Genomic DNA, 21,220 nt, shown 5'->3' with positions numbered 1-21,220 from the left:
CTTCTGAGAGTGTGTGTGTGTGTGGGGGGGGGGGGGTTGGGGGTGAATCAGAAGTACTGTACCTTGAACATTAGAACTTTTAACTGAAAGTAGATTGCATGCATATAAACACATCAAACAATTATGAAAAACACATATGCATCACCACATAACACTTGAGATTTTGGTAACCCAGAAACCCTCCAGAAATAAGAAGGTAAAATTGGGGTGGGGATGATACCCACAAAAATTACTGCAGCAATAATGTTTAACCACTTCTGATGGTTTGCCCTATTAAAGGCTTTACACTGTATCAATAGTGACTTGATTAAAGGATTTCAAACACTTTACATGAAGTGTTACCCTGTTAAAGGATTTAATCACCTATTTATAGGATCTACAAAATAGTTGTTAAGCTAACCTATCACCATAGGGTTTCCTTTCTAATACAATTGCTAGAGAGTATTAGGTATAATAAACCTGATAGCTTACAATCCTTTGATTGCTGAATACAGGAACTTGATCTGCTTTCTTTGATCTTGATCCTCTGTGATCTGATACTCTTCACTCTGAAAATAGTTTTCCTTACACACCCTTGTCCATCCACATATACAATGAGATTTAGTCTTCCTTATAAAGACATTTGAAGACTTAGGGTTAGGTATGGATCTACGATCCATATTGAATCTCTGTTTCCCACTCATTCCTTTCACGTTTACTATAGGTTGCATGCCTTCTCCATTTTTCTTATTGGTTGCATGTAGATTGCATAGGAAATACAAAAGATTTGATTTTATTATTTAATCCTTCAAGATTTGTCATATGCCAGCCATGAAAATGGTTTACATCTACATTTGTAAAGTTACAAACTCATATGTGCATTCTGTGTTGCTTGACACTTACTGATTCCTGATGCTCAACACTTATATTAAACTGGCTTACTCGGCTCCTGTTGCATTTCTCTATTGCTCAGCATCGTCTATGACTCGGCACTCAAATACCACTCGGCACTTGTTTCATGCTCGGCACCTAAAGTCATTCAACACTTAATCTTCACTCGGCACTTGATCTTCACTTGGCACCTGATCTTCACTCGGCACCTGAAGGTTTTCCTGACTCGGCTCATGTTGTGGCTCGGCATACATGGTGTACTCGCCTCCAATGTAGAAAGTGGTTAAGTGTGTTGGCATTCAAGTGTCAAAAACCATTTTGAGGCTAACAACATTGCATAATAATCTATCTCTTTATTTAGCACACACTTGAACATATCTGCATCCAAGTTACACAAATGAATTAACTTTCTTATACAAGTCTCAAACACTTGTTCATTCAACTCCAACTATAAAATAAATTACATCAACCTATACAATTTCATAAGGGCCCGTTTGGTTGCTGGAATACAACCGGAATAGGAATAGGAAATTAGAATATGATTTGTATTCTTTGTTTGGTGCATGGAATAGGAATAGGGAATAGGAATACGTATTCTCATTTTAGCCCAAAAATGAGCTTTTGTCCATTCCAAAAAATACCTGTAATTGGAATTGCTATTCTTGCATTCATTTTCGCTTTCTCAAATTTGATTAAATTTTCAAATCCACTTTGACCTAGGGTGAGCACGGGAACTTTGTTTTCAATATTTTCAAATATTTCAGCAATTTTCCAATGGCACCGATTGCATCTTCAAAATATTTTAAAATGGTGCCAATTGCAAGTTAACCCTATTCCAATTTAAGCTTGCATAACCAAACAAGGGATAAACAAGATTGGATTGCATTTTTCCATTCCTATTCTTCATTTTCCATTCTCATTCAAATTTTCTATTCTAATTCTCAATTCCTACGCTTGCAACCAAACGGGCCCTAAGTACCATCTAGAACATGTATAGAATACTTTAAAACAATTGTGTACATCTATCATTTGATAGATAATCATAGTAATCCAAACACACGTTTCCTGACTGATTCAACTAGGAAATAAATTACTTTTCTCTATCTGATAGGAAAACTAACTTCCAAACCAATAATAATCAAACAAATCCACATATATACTCTAATTCAAGTCTTTATGAATAATCCTGAATTGCAGATTAAAATTATGTTCCAACAAAACTTTATGAACAAAAACCACTATCTGATATAGCTCGCCAATAAATATTGAAAGTAACTAGTCTTCAAAAAAATCTTTGTAACTTCTCTAAATCAGCTTGAATACACATGAAATGGAAATAATAACATATATATTTTCCAAAAACCATTCCATATCATTCACAAGCAGATGTTCATCAAACTATGTCTCCACTAAACCTATCTTTACATTGATCAACCTTAGATACACTATCTGATAAATAAATACATTGACATCAATGAGAGAAAAATTAATGCCAAGCATAGCCATCAACAATTCAAACAATCTAATAGACACAATATCAATTAGCAATCTAACATCTTCTCCATTGCGTACTTACCAAGAAATATAAGAAACAACTGTGTGTTTGGATGAGATCATAAAGTTCCACTTGGACAAACTAGATGAGGAATTTTGAATGGTGAAAATTGTTGAGGGATTACTTGTATCCAAATATTTGGCTTACATGTCTTTGCATACATTTTCCAAATTAGTTTCCCAACAAATGCTAAATTCCTCTTTGCAATGTCATGTAAACCAACTCCACCCATCCTCTTATCTTTAGACATATTATGGAGGGAGACGAGGGGGATCTTCTTTGAGTCATCCATATCTCTATGTCAAAGGGAGTTACGAATAATTATATCAATTTGGGCAGCTATAAATTTAGGAGCTTTCAGGACAACAATGAAGTAATTAGGGATGACTACTAGGACTATTTTGATCAGTAAAATATAGTCATAAAACATCATCCACCTTTCTTTCCAAGAGGACATCCTAGCCTTCAAACTATTGATATTATTAGACTAGAATGTGGCTTTGTTAGAACCCATAAAAAAGGACAAACAAGTAAGAAGATGGAAGCTCAATAGTTTAAAACTCTAGTGTGTGAATTATTTTCCTTTAATCATTTGATTTAGTATTAAACACATATACCTATGACTTGTGTTACTTCTCCACCTATCTCGTTATCGAGGAATATAATTGTAGTACTACTTTGATCTACTTAGGTTCATGCATTATGGACTTAACAAAGAGAAATGTGTTATATGCAAATAATGAGCGGGCGACATCAATATTAGTGTGAGGTATGTGGATGCCCTTCCACATGCCCTCCAAGTGTCTCAAGTTGATAGTCTCACTCAAGTATTCTTCCATAATTACAAAAGAGGAATGGAGAAAATGGATCTCCCTTCCTTACACCCTAGGTAGCCTAAAAAATCTAGCTAGTGAACCATTTATGATGACTAAAAAATTTCCACTTTTAAGACAACCATTTTCCATTTTCACCATTTATCACAAAGGCCAAAAATATTAAGGACTTTGATAATAAAACTCCATCTAACCTTGTCATACACCTTCGACATATCGAACTTGACAAAAAAGGTCAACATGTGATGTTCTTTGACCAAATGGAGGATTTTGTGAGCCACCAAGGCTCCTTTTGGAGTCTTCCCAAAAGGGGAAAAAACCTCCTTGTTCTATAGAAATAAGCATGAGAATAAACGATTGTAGTCTAAGATAGATTACACCTTAGTGAATATTTTATAAACTATGCGAGATAATGAGATGGGTCCGAATTCTGCCAAATGAATTGTGTAGCTTTTTTTTTTGGATTAGAGCAATATTTATCACATTGGAATTATTCAAAATTGTCCCCTGTTTTCTTGACTTTTCCAAAGCTATGAGGAGAAAAAAGCCTAAAACATCTCATATCTTTTGAAAGATATTGTTGTAAATCCATCTTGTCCTAATGCTTTGTTAGGGGGGAAAATAAAAAGCCACACATCTAGAAATCATTGATAACATGTTTTTCTCATCCTGATTATCTATTTGGAGTTGTCTTTAGGGAGGATCAAGCAAGTTGCAAGTTTGAAATGTAATTCACACCTTTCACCTAAATCTCTTCTTCATTAGTGATTTCTCTTCCCATAAGTGAGTTTTGAATCGAGATGATTGACTACCCAACTATCTTGGACTAGGTCAAGGCATGAAAAAAATTAATAGTATAGTCTCCTCCTCTCATCTATATCTACCTAGATTTTTGCATATTTCTTCACTCTTAACTAACTCCTCCCAAGTATGTTGTAACTTTTTCTATTCAACAAACATAATTGGGTCTAAACCATTTTGTATGATATTCTCTTGGATGAGGGCTAGTTTATTAGTGACATCCTTCTTTTGCAAAAAATATTTTGGAAAGCACTTGCATTCTAGTTGCATATTTGTGCCTTGACAAATTATAGTTTTTGGTAGAATTGAAACATATATAATCCTTTTTCAAATTGAACACTTACCCACCATTGGCGAAGAAAGGGAAGGATAAACTAAATATTTTTATATATTGATTTATGAAAAATATTAAATTAAATAAATATACTACATACATATATTATCATTCACATAATGTTGGATATACTAAAATTCTTCCAAAGATGGTATCTAGGTCCATACTAAAGGATAAATAAGGGATCACACTTGTACCAAGTATGATTAGTAAAACAAGTAATTGTGGCCAATGTGACATTTCCATATAACCATCGCGAAGCATGCTTAATATACAAAAAAAAAACTAAAGCATCGAATAATAGAAAGCTTCAATCTCTAAAAAACCTACATTCTTATATACCAATGAATTGTTAAAAATAAAGTTTTTAAAATGAAGTTTATGGAAGGATTATAAGTCTTTTTCATGAAAGATGAAACAAACCAATAAAATCACATTAAAAATTTTGAATGTGAGAAATATTATGCATTATTTTTTATATTGCTTTCTAGTTTGGAAATTGAGATAATTTCCTTTTTTTGGTTTTTCATTTGGAAGGTCCCTAATTGTTTTGTCATCTTTGGTTCTGGATGGTTACTTCATTTCATCCTACAATCTACCATGTGTGATCAAATGATCTATTCCCACCATCTTAAGATATGTCACAAGGCCCAAACAAATGAATACCAAACACATGGGGGGAAGGTATACAATATGACAATCACAACGTAAACATAGAATCTAGTATGCATCACAATCACATTCTCAACATAAGCAAAATATACACTCAACATACAATGACCTAACTCCAAGAGATAATAAGAAGTAAAGCCATCAAAGTTGACTCACATGCCCATCAAAATCATTGAGGATTGACAAGGCTTGTAAGGAGTAATGCCTCCCACTTATGAAACCTCTTGTGTAGGTTGGACTTAGTGTGCCTCATCCTACACCTTGTCTTGAAACATGATAGAGTCATCCTATAGTCGAACAATGTTGACTCCTACACATTTTGATGTTGGTTTTATCTTCTAAGTTTGTTGTATTGTGTGTCCTAGATGGTCATGTTTCCATCATTCTATTCTTGAGTTGTGTTACAAGAGAATGTTACACGTGTTTGTGCCCATTTATTTTTAGGTGTTGCCCCCTATCTTGTAGGTTCATTATGATGAATTTTTCAATGACGGTATAGTCTTCTCTTGATACCTCCTTGCTAGTGCAATAATGAGGTCATTGTTGTTCTTATTACAATAGATACTAATCTAAATATAATGAATCACATCCTTACAAAAATATATCCAAATTTATAATAAATTTCTTCATACCAAAACATATCTCATCTTTATCTAAATAATTAAGATTCTAATAATAATTGCAATTAGTACCGTAAGTGTTGATAAATATCATAGATCCTAAATTTAATTCTCACCTTTATGAACCGTTATTAATGTTTGTAACCTACTCCCAACGCCTTTAGTTTTTTAAGTCCACAAAACTAGTAGGTGAAATAACAAACACCTTTTCCTTGGAAACTGAAGACACGTCTTTCACTTTCCTCCCTAATTTCCTGGGCTGTCTATTTCTGGGAAGTACACTCCAGTTTTTTTGAACTTGTTCATCGTGGAAGAAGAGTTTTGTCATGGAGAAAGTGGGCACAGAAACTTTTGCGAGAAAACTACAAAATCAGGCGGCAGGGCGAAGAACATTTCGTAATGGAGATGGCGGGAGATGCCATTTTTGTTTGGAGGTGACTGATTAGCCGGCATTTTTCACCCCTGCTAAGTATAGCTAACTGTCATTTTGACTGAATATTCATCAGTTTTGATTTAAATTCTTTTTTTTCATCTCGTTCTGCATCAAATATACCGCCAACAGCCTTTATTTAGGTTTTTTTCGCAAAAAGTACTGTTGCAACTAGGTAGTGTCTGTCTGTTGTGTTACAACTTTTTGAAGCGCCTTTTCAGGAAAAATGGTGCAACCTTTTATAGATTGTTTTCCGTTTTGTGTGGTGCAGCTTGTAGTTAGTCTAAAAGATGATAGCTGATCGAAAGATTTGTAGATTAATCAATTTCTGGAGATTCATTTGGATTTTGCCTTCTGTTCGCCCCTCCTTTGCGCCGCAGACGATGTTATAATTATTCTGGTACAATTCGTTTTTCCTTTTAGTCATACAAATTTGAAATTAGTTGCATTACATTTTCACTCAGTTTATTTAGGTGGGTTTTTCAAGTGCTTTGGGAGAAAACTTTGTAACAAGAATAATGTCAACGCTTCTGATTACTTCAGATCCCATAAATGCGATCTGAAACATAACTTGTTTGTAATCTTTCTGTCGATTGATGTAAATTGTCATACCGTTTTCTTAGAGATCTTTAAAAATATAATATGAAGTTAAGACCCCTGTGTACTTTAAATTTGTTTATGCTTAACTGGAGCGTTCATGTTCGTTTGCTTAGTCGGTATTTTTCACGTACTCGGTGGTGTATCCAGGTGGGTCATGATAATTGTCTCGTATATAGTATATGATATCACATAAGTCGATCTTATGAGTTCGCCCGTTAAAGAACCGGTAAGAGTTAGTTATTTTCAAAAAATTTTCCCTCCCTCTATTCATTGGAAAAGATATAGTGATGCATTAGATCGTTTTCTCATTCAAATGCCCACCTGCTTTCCTTAATGGAAGTTCAAGCAGACAACTCTATATAGTTGGGTATTAAGATGTAGACATGTTGAAGATGGGCCATGAAGATTATCTTGACATGCATCTGATTCCTGATAGATGATATTGCATAAGTTAGTCTTGCTTGTTGTAGATTTTTACTCCCCAGAAAACTGTGAACAAATATGTGGCTCGAAGTATTTTTTCTCTACTATTTACCACTCGAAAAATATATAAATGCATTTGATTTTCTTAAATTCAAATGCCTAGCCAATGTTAGTTCCATTTGGATCATTTTACATGAATGTGGCCCTTTTCCATTTGGTTTTGCACTAACTACTTGTACCTGTACAGTCCCAGTAACCTCTTTGATCGTTTCTGGATGTTTGCGTAACTTCATTACTTTTTCAGTAGAAACGATCTTTACATGAATCTTTCTTTTCTCCAAAATGGGGAAATGTATCCCTTCTAAGGGTTTAACGGCATTTTGCTTCCATGGGTGCAGGTTTCTTTGATTTCCAAGTTGGCAAGCATAATACCTGCAACAAAAGACAGATAAGGTCTTTTTCAGTTCTGTACTAGTTTAAATGTGATCGACTGAGGTCAACATTCATTCAGTTCCATTTGTGCCAGAAGAGTTCATATGATGCAGAGGCATGGTATGTCTAATTATTTGACATTTGAGAACTTTGTTATGGTTGCTGATCATTTTCTCCCTTAAAGCTAGATGGTTAGGCTGTTATCACTAACTAGATTATGAAACTAAAACTGAAAGCTGTTGATGCAAACAGATGAGACAAAACCCAATGTATTTGATGAAGAAAAGATCAATGTAGACACTGATGCTAGTCTTGTATTCTCTTCTATGCTTGAATCTGAAAGTAATTGTGCATCAAACAGAGGACATGATCTGATACAAAAATTTGAAGATCACGACATGGGTTTAGAACCTTTTAGCACACCTGAATCCAATAGTGTGTCCATCCCCACAAATGATGAAGATACTTTTACAGAATCCACGGAAGATGGTTCTTACATTACGGCAAAAAGTGATACCTTTTCTTTGCTTCATGAAAATAATATTATGACAGAGTCTCTGTCTACAGAGGACCCAAAATCTGTATCAAGAAGCGATTCGGAAATTGATGTTTTAGATAGAAGAACAAGTGGCAGAGAAACACTTTTTATTGATCAGAGTCTGGAAATGTACAATACTGAAACTAAAAATGAAAAGGACATGGAGTGTGAAGCTAAAGACCAGGATGTGAATATGGCTGAAGAGATTGGGGGAGATGCTAATGAAGCAGAAAACATTGATTCAAATGCTAGTACATGGTCGGAGAAGTGCGAGGAAGAGTCTTTAAACATGCAAGTATATACTGATTTGGTTTCTGCAATTGATACAGACCAGGATCAAGAGAACTCAAATCTTGGTGAGGAAAGTAGTCTTGTTGGCCAGTCGGTTGCTCTTTCTGCAACTGAGCATGAGAAGCAAAGCAGCAGTGCTGAAGAGGAATTGTTACTTGTTTCAGGCCAAGATGGTCCTCAATTTCCTCCTGAAAGTGGAGCTTCCTATGACCATATGACTACCAGACAAGAATTTCTGTCCAATGGCCCAAATGCTACATGTGAACAATCAATGTTGGAGCAGGAACAACCACGTCTTTCTTCGCTGCCATTGGAAGAAAAGGACAGTCTGGAAGGGAGTGATCAGAATGAAAAAAAACAATCGCATAATGAGACAATTGAGCTGTCATTTGCTACTTATGAAATAAATATAGATCGTCACAGAGAAGGTATTGAACCAGGTGAGTTGCCTTTGGCCACTGATGAAAAGCCACATACTGATGAGGGATCACCGGTCATGGAGACAACAGATGACGCTATGAGAGAGGCTACTGATACTAGTTCAGGGAATGGTATACAACAATATGCTGAGACAGGTGAGCCATCTTTTATTAGCAATGAAACAAATGAAAGTCCTGATAATGTTATGTTGCCTTCTCAAATTGATGAAATGGAAGGGGACTCTAATGAATGTTTCAAAGCAGTCGAGCCGCTCTCTGTTATTGGTGTAACTGAAAGCTTGGTGATGCAAACAGATTCTTCAGGTTTTGAGACAAAATCTGATGTGTTTGATGCAGAAAAGATACATGCAGACACAGATCCTAGTCGTGTACTCTCTTCTGTGCTCGAATCTGAAAGTTCGTCTCCATATGTTGAAGATCCTAGTCGTGGACCAAACATAGGACATGATTCTATGCAGGAATTTGAAGTCTGTGATACAGGTTTAGAACCTTTTAGCACCTCTGAATCCAACAATGTGTTCATCCCTGCAGATAATGAAGATTTTAATGCAGAACCCACAGAAGATGGCTCTTACATTACAACAAAAAGTGATACCTTTTCTTTGCTTCATGAAAATAATAATCTGACTGAATCTCCAGAGGATGCAAAATTTGAATTCAGAAAGGATGAGGAAATTGATAAGTTTGATAGTATAACAATTGGCAGAGAAACACTTTTCATTGATCAGAGTTTGGAAACGCACAATGCTGAAGTGAAGAATGAAAGGGACATTGAGTGTGAAGCTACAGACCGGGATGTGAATCTGGTTGAGGAGAATGGGGAAGATGCTTATGAAGAAAATGACATTAATTCAAATGTCAATACATGGACAGAGAATTGTGAGGAAGAGTCTTTAAGCTTGCAAATAAATAAGGATTTTGTTTCTGCAATTGTTATGGACAAGGATCATGGGAATTCAAATCTTGGTGAAGAAAATAGTCCTGTTGGCCAGTTAGTGACTATTTCTGCAACTGAGCATGAGAACCAACAAAATGACACTGCTGAAGAGGAACCGGTGCTTGTTTCAGGTCAGGATTGCCCTCAAACTCTTCCTGAAAGTGGAGCTTCCTATGATCATATGATTACCAGGCAACGATTGCCTTCCTATGGCCCAAATGTCATCTGTGAACAATCAGTGCTGGAGCATGAACATCCATGTCCTCCACTGCTGCCATTGGGAGTAAAGGACAGTCTGGAAAGACGCGATCAGAATGAAAATCAACAAATACATCTAGAGACAGTTGAGTTGTCATCTGCTACTAACGAAACAGAGTTAGTTCATTTCAGAGAAGGTATTGAATCTGTTGAGATGCCTCTGGCCATTGATGGAACGTCACACACTAATGATTGTGATCAACTTGAGGAAACACCTGTCATTGAGAAATCAGATGGCGCTTTGACGGAGGCTACTGATACTGCTGCAGGGAATGGTACACAACAATACGCTCAGTCAATTGAGTCATCTGTAGTTATATATGAGACAGACGATGTGTATAAAGAACACTCTCAGAGTGTTGAATTGCCCTGTCAAATTGATGAAACGGAAGGGGTTTCTAATGAATGTCTCAAAGCAGTTGAGCAGCTCTGTGCTATTAATGAAACAAAAGGCGGAGTTGTAGCTGAGGCACTGAGTGACGAGCAGCAACCAAATGAGATGATAGAGGAGAGATTGGCCATTGAGAAATCGCCAAAAGCTATAAGAGATTATCAAGGTCAAATTAAGAGTACTTTTCTCAATGGTTTTGAGGAGTTGCCAAAATCCATTTATTTGGATGAAAACAATATAAATGATGGTCCACGTGGAGATTCATCTCCTACAGAAGGCGCACAGCTCAATGGAGGTGGTATAAAGGCCAGGGAACCTGATCTTGTAGATAAAGCTGCATCACATCCAAATGATGATGATGAGATCTTTCTAAAGAAAAGTGAAGTAGTGGCAAAAGCAGTGTCACAGTCTTCTGATCAGGTACTATTGCAACTCCTTCCTCAGGGATTTTCTTCAAATTGATCGTCCTACCGGTTTTTCTGCGACAATGTTAGCTATATTAGCACCTGTATATATTCTTTCTGGGATACATTGTCTAAAACAATTTACAACCAACGTTTCAGATCATACTACATGATCCATCATCAGGATGCAAGAGAGCTAAGGAACATGAAAAATGATCCTTTGGCTCTCCTGTATCCTGATGATAAATCATGTATTATGATCCACAATGTTGGTGCTAATTTTTTTTACAGAATCGATCCTTGAAAGAATATATACATTGATATGGATTGTGGAGATATATTAGCACCTCCTTACATGTTTTGTCCTACGCCTTTTACCTTATTCTTTTGTGATCTTAGTAAATTGGAGTTGCACGCTGTTTCTGTTAAGTATGGACATTGGAAATTGATATACTTCATTTGTCTCTTATTTACAGGGCATTGAAGCCTTAAGAGTGGACACAGGCCTTCCTGAAAACATAATGATTCCTAAGCAATTGAATGAAGAAAAGTTAGAGGTACAGACAAGAGAGGTAATGACAAAAACTGCTTCCGAGATGCTCCCCAATGGCAATTTCTATGAGCCTCCTGGAGCAGTAGTTGAAGAACAATTTACCAGTCCCACCACTGATGTTTCTAAGGATTCCTTTCCGACATCAAGCATTGGAACCTCTCTTATCCACAGAGATCAAGAGTCCCAAGATCTACAAAATTTTGAAGCAGATAAAAAAGCCTCTTCAGTAAGGGAAAAGGTTTGTTTCTCTGTTCTTTCCATTTGCTAATTGAAGTTGGTGTTAGCTGATGAACATCGGAAAAATTGTGCGAACTTATATGATATTTGGGATTATATATTCTGAAATATTATTAGAATTGAAAAAAAGGGTTAGGATGTTAGTAATTGGAAACAGTATCGTTGGGATAGAAGTAAAGTGGAAAGAAGAGTTTTGCAATTAATAATTCGTAGCTGTTTTCATCAGGTTCTCAATGTACATGCAGAGAGAAGGGCATCAATTTGGGATTGCTGCGGTTTTTTGAATTTGTTGCATGCTCATGAAGATTAGGCTTCCACCATTGCCTTATTGAACATTGTTTCATTAGAAAATGATCATGTAATTTCAGAGTGAATTTGATTACAATCATGCACTAAAGGGCTTTTAAGGAAAAACAAATTTATTGAAGGCAGACGCAATAAACAAGGGTTGCTTCATGAAGACTCGGTTATATATGTTTATTAATGTTGCATAGAGTTTTCTTTTCTACTGCTGTACGTGAGCATATTCCTTGGTTTCTCAGATTATAATCAGATTTGCTTCTGCAGGGTAGGGAATTGTAGCGAGTTGTAGAATAGTATTAAGGCCTTTACTGTAGATGCAAAGTTGTAAACATAATATGATAGCCACATTTTTGCGCCGTGCGCTAATTCATTGATTACTTATATTAAAACTACGATATGGGATGCTGTTAAAAAATCTAGAATCTGTATGTAGTTTTGGGTTTTGGTGGATTGTATAATGTGCCATATTTTCAGTTAGATTAATTTCTCAGATGTAAATTTAAATTTTATTTTTAAAATGTTGGATTCTTTGCCCCATTTCAAATTGTATTTTGAACTACCTTTTGTCAATTGTAATATACAATTTTGTTCATTGAATGACGCCTAAAATGAGGGCCAAAGTTAGAAATTCCATTTTAGACGTGGAGAGACTTTGAAAATCTGGTGTCTAATAATAGAATGTCGTGAACTGGGCAAAATCTCAGACGCTGTATTTGAAATTATTTGTAGATGACTAAATAGCATTTTGGAAATTTGAGGATACAAATTTGTTTGAAGATGTGAATTGAAATTTGTTTGAACGAGTAAAGTTGATTTTTTGAAAGATCATATGTTTTTTATTTTTTAAAGATTACGTATCAAAAGTAACAAAATTGAAGTTTTTAAAAATGAAATTGTTAAATTGCATTGACAATAAATATTAGAAAAAATATATATATTTTTTTGAAAAGAGGGGTAAAAATTTATTAAGACAGAAAGGAATACAACAAGGAGAGCTCAACAAGGAGCTCGATCCTGAGCAACAAGATCATCAAATTCTTGCACCATCTCAAAGGACAGTTGCCTCCTATCCCTAATATTCCAACCTGGATCATGACTAGAAGCCCATTTGGCTAAACAATCAGCAGTTCTGTTCCATTCACGAGGAATATACGTGAACCTAATGAACTGAAAAGAGGTAGAGAAGAGAATAATTTGCTTAACAACAGTGGCTAGCTGCCAACTAACATCCTCAAGCTCTTGCGAAGAAAACAAGTTCACCACCACCTGGGAATCAGACTCATAGATAATCTTACTCCATCCTCGCAAGCAACACTGTTTCACAACATATAAAATAGCTTGAGCTTCCATGAGATTGTTAGTATAATCACCCTTATGAATTGAGAAGAAAAATTTAACATCCCCAGAACTACAACGAGCCACTCCGCCAATACCAACAGGGCCAGGATTTCCACGAGAAGAACCATCAGTGTTAATTTTTAGAACTCCAGAGGGAGGAGGAGTCCAATGCCCATCTCGGTTAACCCGACCCTTCCTTTGATGGAGAAGCTGCCTGGACATAGAAGGGAACCTATGAGCTGCAGCCCCATCCTGAAAATGAAAATTGAGGCAATTACAGATAGCAAGATCAACCGGATCCATACCCCCATCAAGCTCACACTTCACAAGAATAGTTTCCTGAAGAGAATGTGATATTTTCCACCAAAGATGCAAAACACCAAGCTGAACATTTTGGAATATGTGACAATTCCTCTCCAACCAGATATGCCAAAGCATGAAAGATGGGCCAGCAATCCAAGCAGCATAGAGAGAAGAAGACTTGGAGGGAGCACTACCCAAGCGGACCCAGAACTTAGGCAAAGAGGAAGCATGCCGACAAGAGCAACCCCAAGCGCTCCACCAAAGGTGCCATATCTGAGTACAATAGGAGCAATGGAAGAACAGATGGGAGACAGACTCCTCTCTATTACCACACAAAACACAATAAGAGGGGCCTTGAAATCCACGTTTACAAAGATTATCCCAGGTAAGACAACGGTTGTGAGCCACTAGCCACATGAAAAAATTGCACTTGGACCAAGAAACTTTATTCCAAACTTGCTTCCACCAAGGGACCTTAGCATCTCCAAATAATTGTCTAGTTATCTCCTGATACCCAGCAAAGACATGATATTTACCAGACAAGGTACCGCCCCAAGCCAAAACATCTGAACCAAGTAAAGAAGAACACTCTCTAGAGGCCAGAATTTGAGAAAGCTCCTGACGATCCATGTCTGTACCTCCAGGAGGCCAATCAAAAGAATGCTTCCATTTGTAACCAACAACAGGTTCCAATTGATAATGAGTCTTGTAATGAGCCACTTTATCCCATCCAGCGGCAAGAAAAGAGTCACAAAGAGGCTGAAGATGAGGGTATATGGATAAAATGGAAGGGAATCCATCCCAAGCATCAGACCAAAACAAAGCTTGAGAACCTCCTTTACATATCTAGAACAGACCCCTCTTTACCAACATCGCACTTGTCTTCAAAGTATGCCAAACCATTGAGCCACGACCTTCAAGAGGAAGTGCAGAAACAGAGCAAGGATCAACACCATGAAAATATTTATGAGTGATAATACGAGCCCAAAGTTGATGTTGTCCAGAGCACCATCACCAATCAAGTTTAGCAGCCAAAGCTTGACTACTTAAGAGAGCAGATCGAAGACCAAGACCACCCTCCTTTTTAGGCCTACAAATAGTTGCCCAATTAACCAAGCTCCATTTAGTAGTATGCAAATTACCACTCCAAAGGAATTGTCGAGAAAGAGCATCAAACTCCTTGAGAAAGTAAATAGGTGCAGCCTGAACCATGCTTCTATAAGTAGGAAGAGCTTGGATAATAGCTTGAAGAAGAGTAACCCGGGCAACAATAGAAAGCCATCTATGAGTCCAATGATTTACCTTATCCTGAAGCTTGGTAATCAAATTTTGCCAAAAGAGACGTGGCTGCCTGGAAACAGCAATAGGAATGCCAAGATAAGTCAAAGGAAGTGACCCAATCTGAAACCGTAGGATACCAACAATCCTGTGCTGAATAGAATCATGAGTGTTAAAAAAGTAAATGGAAGATTTGTGCTCATTAACTTTCTGGCCTGAAGCTGCCAAATAAACATCCAAAGCATGTCGAAAGGCTTCAGCTTCCTTGATCCTAGCAAGACCGGCAAGAGCAGAATCATCAACAAATTGAAGATGGGAAAGAGAAGGTAAGCCATTACCCCACTGCCAACCTTGAATAGAATTCTGGGACACCTGATGCTTAATGAATCTGCCCAAGCCTTCAGCCATGATGATGAATAGATATGGAGAGAGAGGGTCACCTTGGCGGAGGCCTCTAGAAGCACCAAATAGTTGAGAAGGTTGACCATTAATAAGAACAGAAAAAGAGGCAGAAGTAACACAACTCATTGTCCAACTCACCCAGTCAGAGCTAAATCCAAAAGAAAGAAAAATACTCCTTAGGAAGCTCCATTTAACTCTATCGTCGGCCTTAGCCATATCCAACTTAACAAACGTGGCTCTCTCCCTTGAAGTAGCCATAGAGTGAATAGCCTCAATAGCAATAACCACCCCATCCAAAATTTGTCTGCCAACAACAAAACCACCTTATTCTTCTGAGATAATAATGGGAAGCCACCTTTTCATTCTCTCAGCAATCAACTTAGTAATAAGTTTGTAAACCACATTACATAAGGCAATTGGTCTAAAAAACTCCAATTGATTAGCACCCTCTCTCTTAGGAATAAGAGTCAAGAATGTAGAGTTCAAAGCTCGAAGCATCTGCTTGCTAGCATAGGATTCCTTAACCACCTCCAACAAATCCTGATTAATGATGTCCCAAAATTCTTGAAAGAATTCAACTGGAAAGCCATTAGGACCAGGAGCCTTCCCCTTAGGCATGCCAAAGACCACCTCCTCCAGCTCTTCCTAAGAGATTGGACACATGAGATAATCATTCATTTCCTAAGTGATAAGGGAAGGAATACAGGACAAAATAATATTTTCTTCATTATCAGCAGGAGGAGAGTCCTCAGAGAAGAGGGTAGAGAAGTACCAAATAGCCTCCTCGAACAAAGCTGACAAGTAATTCAGTTGGATACCTTGAGAATTAACCAAAGAAGAGATAGTGCTCTGATTCCGGCGAGATTGCATAGTTTTATGAAAAAAGGCAGTGTTTTGATCACCTTCTTGGAGCCAATCAACTCTAGCCTTTTGCTTCCAAAAAATTTCCTCTCGAAGTTCCCATTCTTCTAGAGCTCTAGAAGCAAGGGATTCGGCCTTGCCAATATCCTCTGAGAAACCTCGATCTCTAATCTCCCTTGTGATGACATCAAGATCTTCTTGAGCAAGCCTCTTCATAAAGTGAAGGTTCCCAAAGCATTGCCTATTCCATATCCTGAGCCGCCTTTTAACATATTGAAGCCTTTTAGAAAATGAGAACATTGCAGTACTATATGTAGGAGCACCATCTTTCCACCAACAGAAAACAAAATCACGAAGAGAGGAGTCATGAAGCCACATCAACTGGAACGTAAAAGGAGGATGCTTCGGAACACAAGCCCCTATAGCAGAAAATTTGATTGGCCAATGATCTGAACCCCTCCAATCAAGGATTTCTGAAGAGATAGTAAGAGTGCCACTAACCCAGAAGCAAGAAACAAGAAATCTATTGAGACGTTCTGAGATAGTAGCAACACCAGTCCTGCGATTATTCCAAGTATAGAGACCATTAGAAGGCTTAACATCAGAGAGATGCAAAAGAGATATGTGTTGCCGAAGAAGAGCAGAAGAAGGCCCCAATCTAGCCAAATCACCATGCTTCTCCTCCAGACTTAAAACTGAATTGAAGTCCCCTGCTAACACCCAAGGATGATAAGGATGACAATTTCTAACATATTGAATATGTTCCCAAAGTTCCTCCTTTCCCGCAAGATCAACAGGTGCATACACATTAGTAACCATGATTACCTCTCCTGAGTCTAGAGCAGAAGCTACCATAGAGAGAGCTGAGCGAGAAGACATCCAACCAAGGGGAAAATTTTTTTAAGGATCCCAAAATATAGCTAAACCACCAGCACTGCCTGTTGCCCCAACACACTGGCATTGGTCACGAGACCAAATACTAGAGGCATGTTGGACCATAGACTCCACAGAGAGCTTAGTCTCTTGGATACAAAAAACATCAGGACTATGATCAACCACCAAGTTATGAATAGCCTTTTGTCTAGGGATGCTATTCAACCCCCTTACATTCCATGAGAGAATAATCATCATTGGGTAGAATTGGGAAAATGAGAATCCAAAGGTTTCACTGAACCAGACTCAATCAATATATCTCCTGTGAGTTTAATCTTCTCTTGGTCTTTTTTGTGCCCACTCCTTAGAGGGCGAGTAAAAGAAACCCGCTTAAAGGGTTGAGGCATCAACCCCAAGGGGAGAGGAGATCCCTTGCCCTTACCTGATGGTAGCACATCCTTAACCAAGTCATCCAAAACAACATCATTATCCTCCAACACTGTAGGAGTCACCAGAGCCTCTGTCACAGGAGCTACAGGGACCTCACAGTTCTGATATACTACAACTTGGGATGCCCCACAAGCATCATTAGGAACAAATCTCTCATCTGGGCAAACTGGATCAGAAGAGATAGGAGGAGGAATACCCTCCTCTAGAACCATACTATCCAGCACCTCAAAGCGGTTAAAACCTGAATTAGATAATCTTTCTTTCAAAGGGCTCTTTTGACCACGTCCCTTAGCTCGAGGGCGAATAGGGGTAAATCCATCCTTATCTTGCATTTGAGCCTTACCCTTACCTGTAGCATCTTGCGGATTCATCCCCTTGGTAGTATTAGCCATCTGAGATTGTCCTTTCCCTGTAGTATTTGCCAAACCACCATCATTACCAGCTGTAGAACCATCCACTCCTTTGAAACTCGAGTTACGGGGCCACTGACACTGTAAATGACCATACTCATGAAAAATCTGGCAACGAAAAGGGAGGGATTCATAATCTAACTGTTGCACCCAAGAAGAATCCCCCAGACAAATTTCCAAAGAATCTGGTAATGGGTTATTCAAATTAATTTCAACACAAATTCTAGCATAAGAAATAACCTTTTTATCGAGGGATTGATGTGCGATCGCAGCCGGCTTCCCCAACAAAGCAACAATTTGTCAAAGGATGTCTTCACGCCAAAATTCCAAGGGAAGACGAGGCAAGCGAACCCAAACTAGCACTGTTGAAGGGAGATCCTCAGCAGAATTAAAACTTGAATGCCAGGGTTTGACAAATAACCCCACATGGTTGTAGAAATAAGGGCCTCCTTCAAAAACATGATCACGATCAGACATGCAAGAGAATACAACAAAAAAATAACTATTCCTTGCCAACATAATCTCCATATCTCCTTCCACCTGCCATGAGCGGCGGATCCATGCCTCAAGAGCGGATAGGGAAATCCGGATTCCAAGAAATTTGCATATCAAAGCATGCTTGGTCCAATAATCAATGTCCTCCATTACAATTGTTGGAGGAATAACCAGAATAGGGCGATCATGGCTACGCGGAAAACAACCATTAACTTTTTTCAGCTTGGAGCTCTCCCTTGAATAAAACGATTCAGATCGCATTGCATGCATAGTTGGAGAAGAACCATCTGTTCTCACCAACACAAAAGAAATCCCAGGCCCTGCCATGCAAACAATAAAACCCCAATCCAAAATTGACTGCAGAAGATTTCCAAAAACACCCACGCAAATTATGTCCAGTAGCTAGCAATCTAAACATAACAGAAAAAATAGTAAAGATCAAACAACAAGAACAGGCTAGGGGAAAAACCGTAGCCCAGCCAGCAGCCAACGCTTCTCCACATTCCCAAGCTTCAGACAAAGATCTGTTCTCTCTAGAAAAAATATTATTTTGCATCTATTTTAAGATATTCTATTAATTTATGTGTTTTCACTTTGTTTATCTTGGACTATATAAATTTCCTGTCTTATTACTTTCTTCTTTCATATATTCTATTTTCTTAGAAGTCTTATTTAGATCTATTAGCACTAGTCTTTCATAGCATTAAGTAGTGTCATAAGATTTTTTTAAAAAAAAATTGTTGTTTTTTTTTGATATTTCAAATAAAAAGTGAAAGATTCTTAATTGATATTTGAGATTATATTCTACTTTTAAAAAGTTTTAAAAAGTAAGGATGAGAAAGCAAAAAGAGGGAAAAATGAAATATAGGACACAAGAAAAAAGGGAGCAAGGCTTGTGAATCAAGGTAACATTAAAAACTAAAAGACTAATTAAAAGTATTATATATCAAATAAAAAGCTATAAAATGGTTAAGCTATGCACATGAACAAGGTTTTGGACACAATTAATTGAGAAGGGAGATCTAGGTTCTACCATTTAAATTGCAAAAAAAAAAAGAGATGGATTGTGTACCTCTTTATGTAAAAGAGAAATAGATAGAAATGGAGATTTGAAAAATGTAGGAAAATGGAGATTTATGGCACTTGGTTGGATTCAAATTCTCCACCTCTGATGATGCCCAAAATGAAGATTTTGGTACACTAATTGAATTGCAACAACTTGAGAAGGAAGTTGATATAGTTACCCCTCCCCTAGACTTGAGTAGATCTTGAGGAAGAAGGGGATAAAATGGACATTGTCCAAGGAATATAAGGTAAAATGTGCTTAAAACAGTCAACTTAATAAATGACACGTCATTATGACTATTAATAGACTAATTTAATAAACTATGAAAAATTGATGTCAATCGAAGGAAAAGATAACAATAAAGTTTTTATTTTCAAAATTCATTTATGTTTATGTAGAATACAATTTTTTTTTTTTAAGAAATTAAATTATGTATATAAAAATTCCTTTTTTTTGGACATAATATACAATTTCACTCTTTAAAAGAAGGAAATCTTACATGCTTAATTTAGTAAATATTTGAACAAAACTTTTTAACATCCTTCCATAACATTTTTCAGTAATTTGAACTTCCTTACTGAAAGTCATATTAGATTGCATCCTATATTTGAACCTCTTTACATTGATTTTACATAAAACTGAAGGCCAAAGGCAGAAATAGTAGCCTAATCTTTGTGAGGATGAGACCAACTCCAAAAACCACAGCAATCCCAAATGAAAGCCCTTTTCTCTGCTTGTGGTTTGAAAATCTGATGCATAAACAACCACAAAATGTTAGTCAAAAAAATCTTTACCTTTCGATCAACAATGATGTTTCTAAATAATAAGTCCAGATCTTTTCAAAACATATTAAATTTCTATAATTCCTTATACAAAAATTTCTGAATTCAACTACATATAAATTTTTATAACAATAATTTAAATCACAATATATCATCTATTATATCTCTTTTCTCTTTGTTCCAATAATAAATCAGAAAATATAACCCAAAACATTATACATATTAAATTTACACAAATTTTTCAATTTACTCATCACCCACCATAAACATCAATTCTCGAAAGAAAATAGGAGGAAAACCAAACCATTACCTGTTCCCTTACTAATGCATGAGCTTTGTTATCTACTTCAAAGGCTCCAAAGCTTGATGGCAGAGAGGGACTTTTAGGAACTTCAGTTGAGGGAATGCTGAATTGTTCTTCAATTATTGCTCCATCAGACTCTGAGAAATTCCATTCATCCATTCTTAATCCCTGAAAATCATCATTTCCCCCATTATTTCTTGTTACAAAATTTGCATCCTTTGTAGATCGAGTCTCTATCATAATATTATCTTCATCAAGCAAAGAGAAGTTATCACTTTTAGCCGTGGTAAAAGAACCATCTTCTGTGGATTCTGCAATGAAATCTTCATTATCTGTGGAGATGGAGAAACTGTTGGCCTTAGCGGAGCCAAAAAGTTCTGAATCCATCTCAGAATCTTCCAAGTTCTGTTGAGAACCATGTCTCTCAAACATCAAATTATTAGACATAGCATTCCTCTGCATTATGTGATTTCTTCTGCCCAAAATGAAACTGAATTGATGGGATTTTTAATTGGTACAGAATCGAAATGAACCTTGTTTGTGTTATGCTACAGGTTTATTGCTTGCAAACTTGGAAATCAAAGAAACCTGCATCCCAAGTAAGCAAAACAGCCATTAAAACTCTGAAAATTTCTCCATTTTGGGCAAAAGAAAGATGCATACAAAGTTCATGAAAAGAAAGTATATAAACATCTAGAAATGTCCAAATATGCAGATAATTAGAAGGTTAGAACAA

General features: G+C 36.9%; 1 protein-coding gene across 6 annotated transcripts; it reads left to right on the top strand.

The window, feature by feature from the left end:
• Nucleotides 1-5,876: 5,876 nt before the first annotated feature.
• LOC149565363 (uncharacterized) lies at nucleotides 5,877-12,311 on the top strand. Of its 6 annotated transcripts, XM_089818882.1 has the most exons (7): nucleotides 5,877-6,154; nucleotides 6,387-6,515; nucleotides 7,537-7,690; nucleotides 7,823-8,974; nucleotides 9,176-10,845; nucleotides 11,306-11,620; nucleotides 11,846-12,311. In XM_089818882.1, exons 3-7 carry the CDS (start codon nucleotides 7,675-7,677, stop codon nucleotides 11,927-11,929), a joined length of 3,237 nt encoding a protein of 1,078 aa, XP_089675008.1. In that variant the 5' UTR covers nucleotides 5,877-6,154; nucleotides 6,387-6,515; nucleotides 7,537-7,674; the 3' UTR covers nucleotides 11,930-12,311. The 6 variants fall into 6 exon arrangements, with proteins under 6 accessions (XP_089675008.1, XP_089675003.1, XP_089675004.1 ...); XM_089818877.1 differs by having other exon boundaries at nucleotides 7,823-10,845; XM_089818878.1 differs by having other exon boundaries at nucleotides 5,995-6,119; nucleotides 7,823-10,845.
• The last annotated feature ends 8,909 nt before the right edge of the window (nucleotides 12,312-21,220 follow it).

The sequence above is a fragment of the Cupressus sempervirens genome, chromosome 3 (assembly GCF_028749045.1).
Source record: "Cupressus sempervirens isolate cs-2001-9-10 chromosome 3, ASM2874904v1, whole genome shotgun sequence".
Lineage (NCBI taxonomy): Eukaryota > Viridiplantae > Streptophyta > Pinopsida > Cupressales > Cupressaceae > Cupressus > Cupressus sempervirens.
Note: the sequence above shows the minus strand (reverse complement) of the source record. Positions and strands in the feature narration are given on the sequence as shown.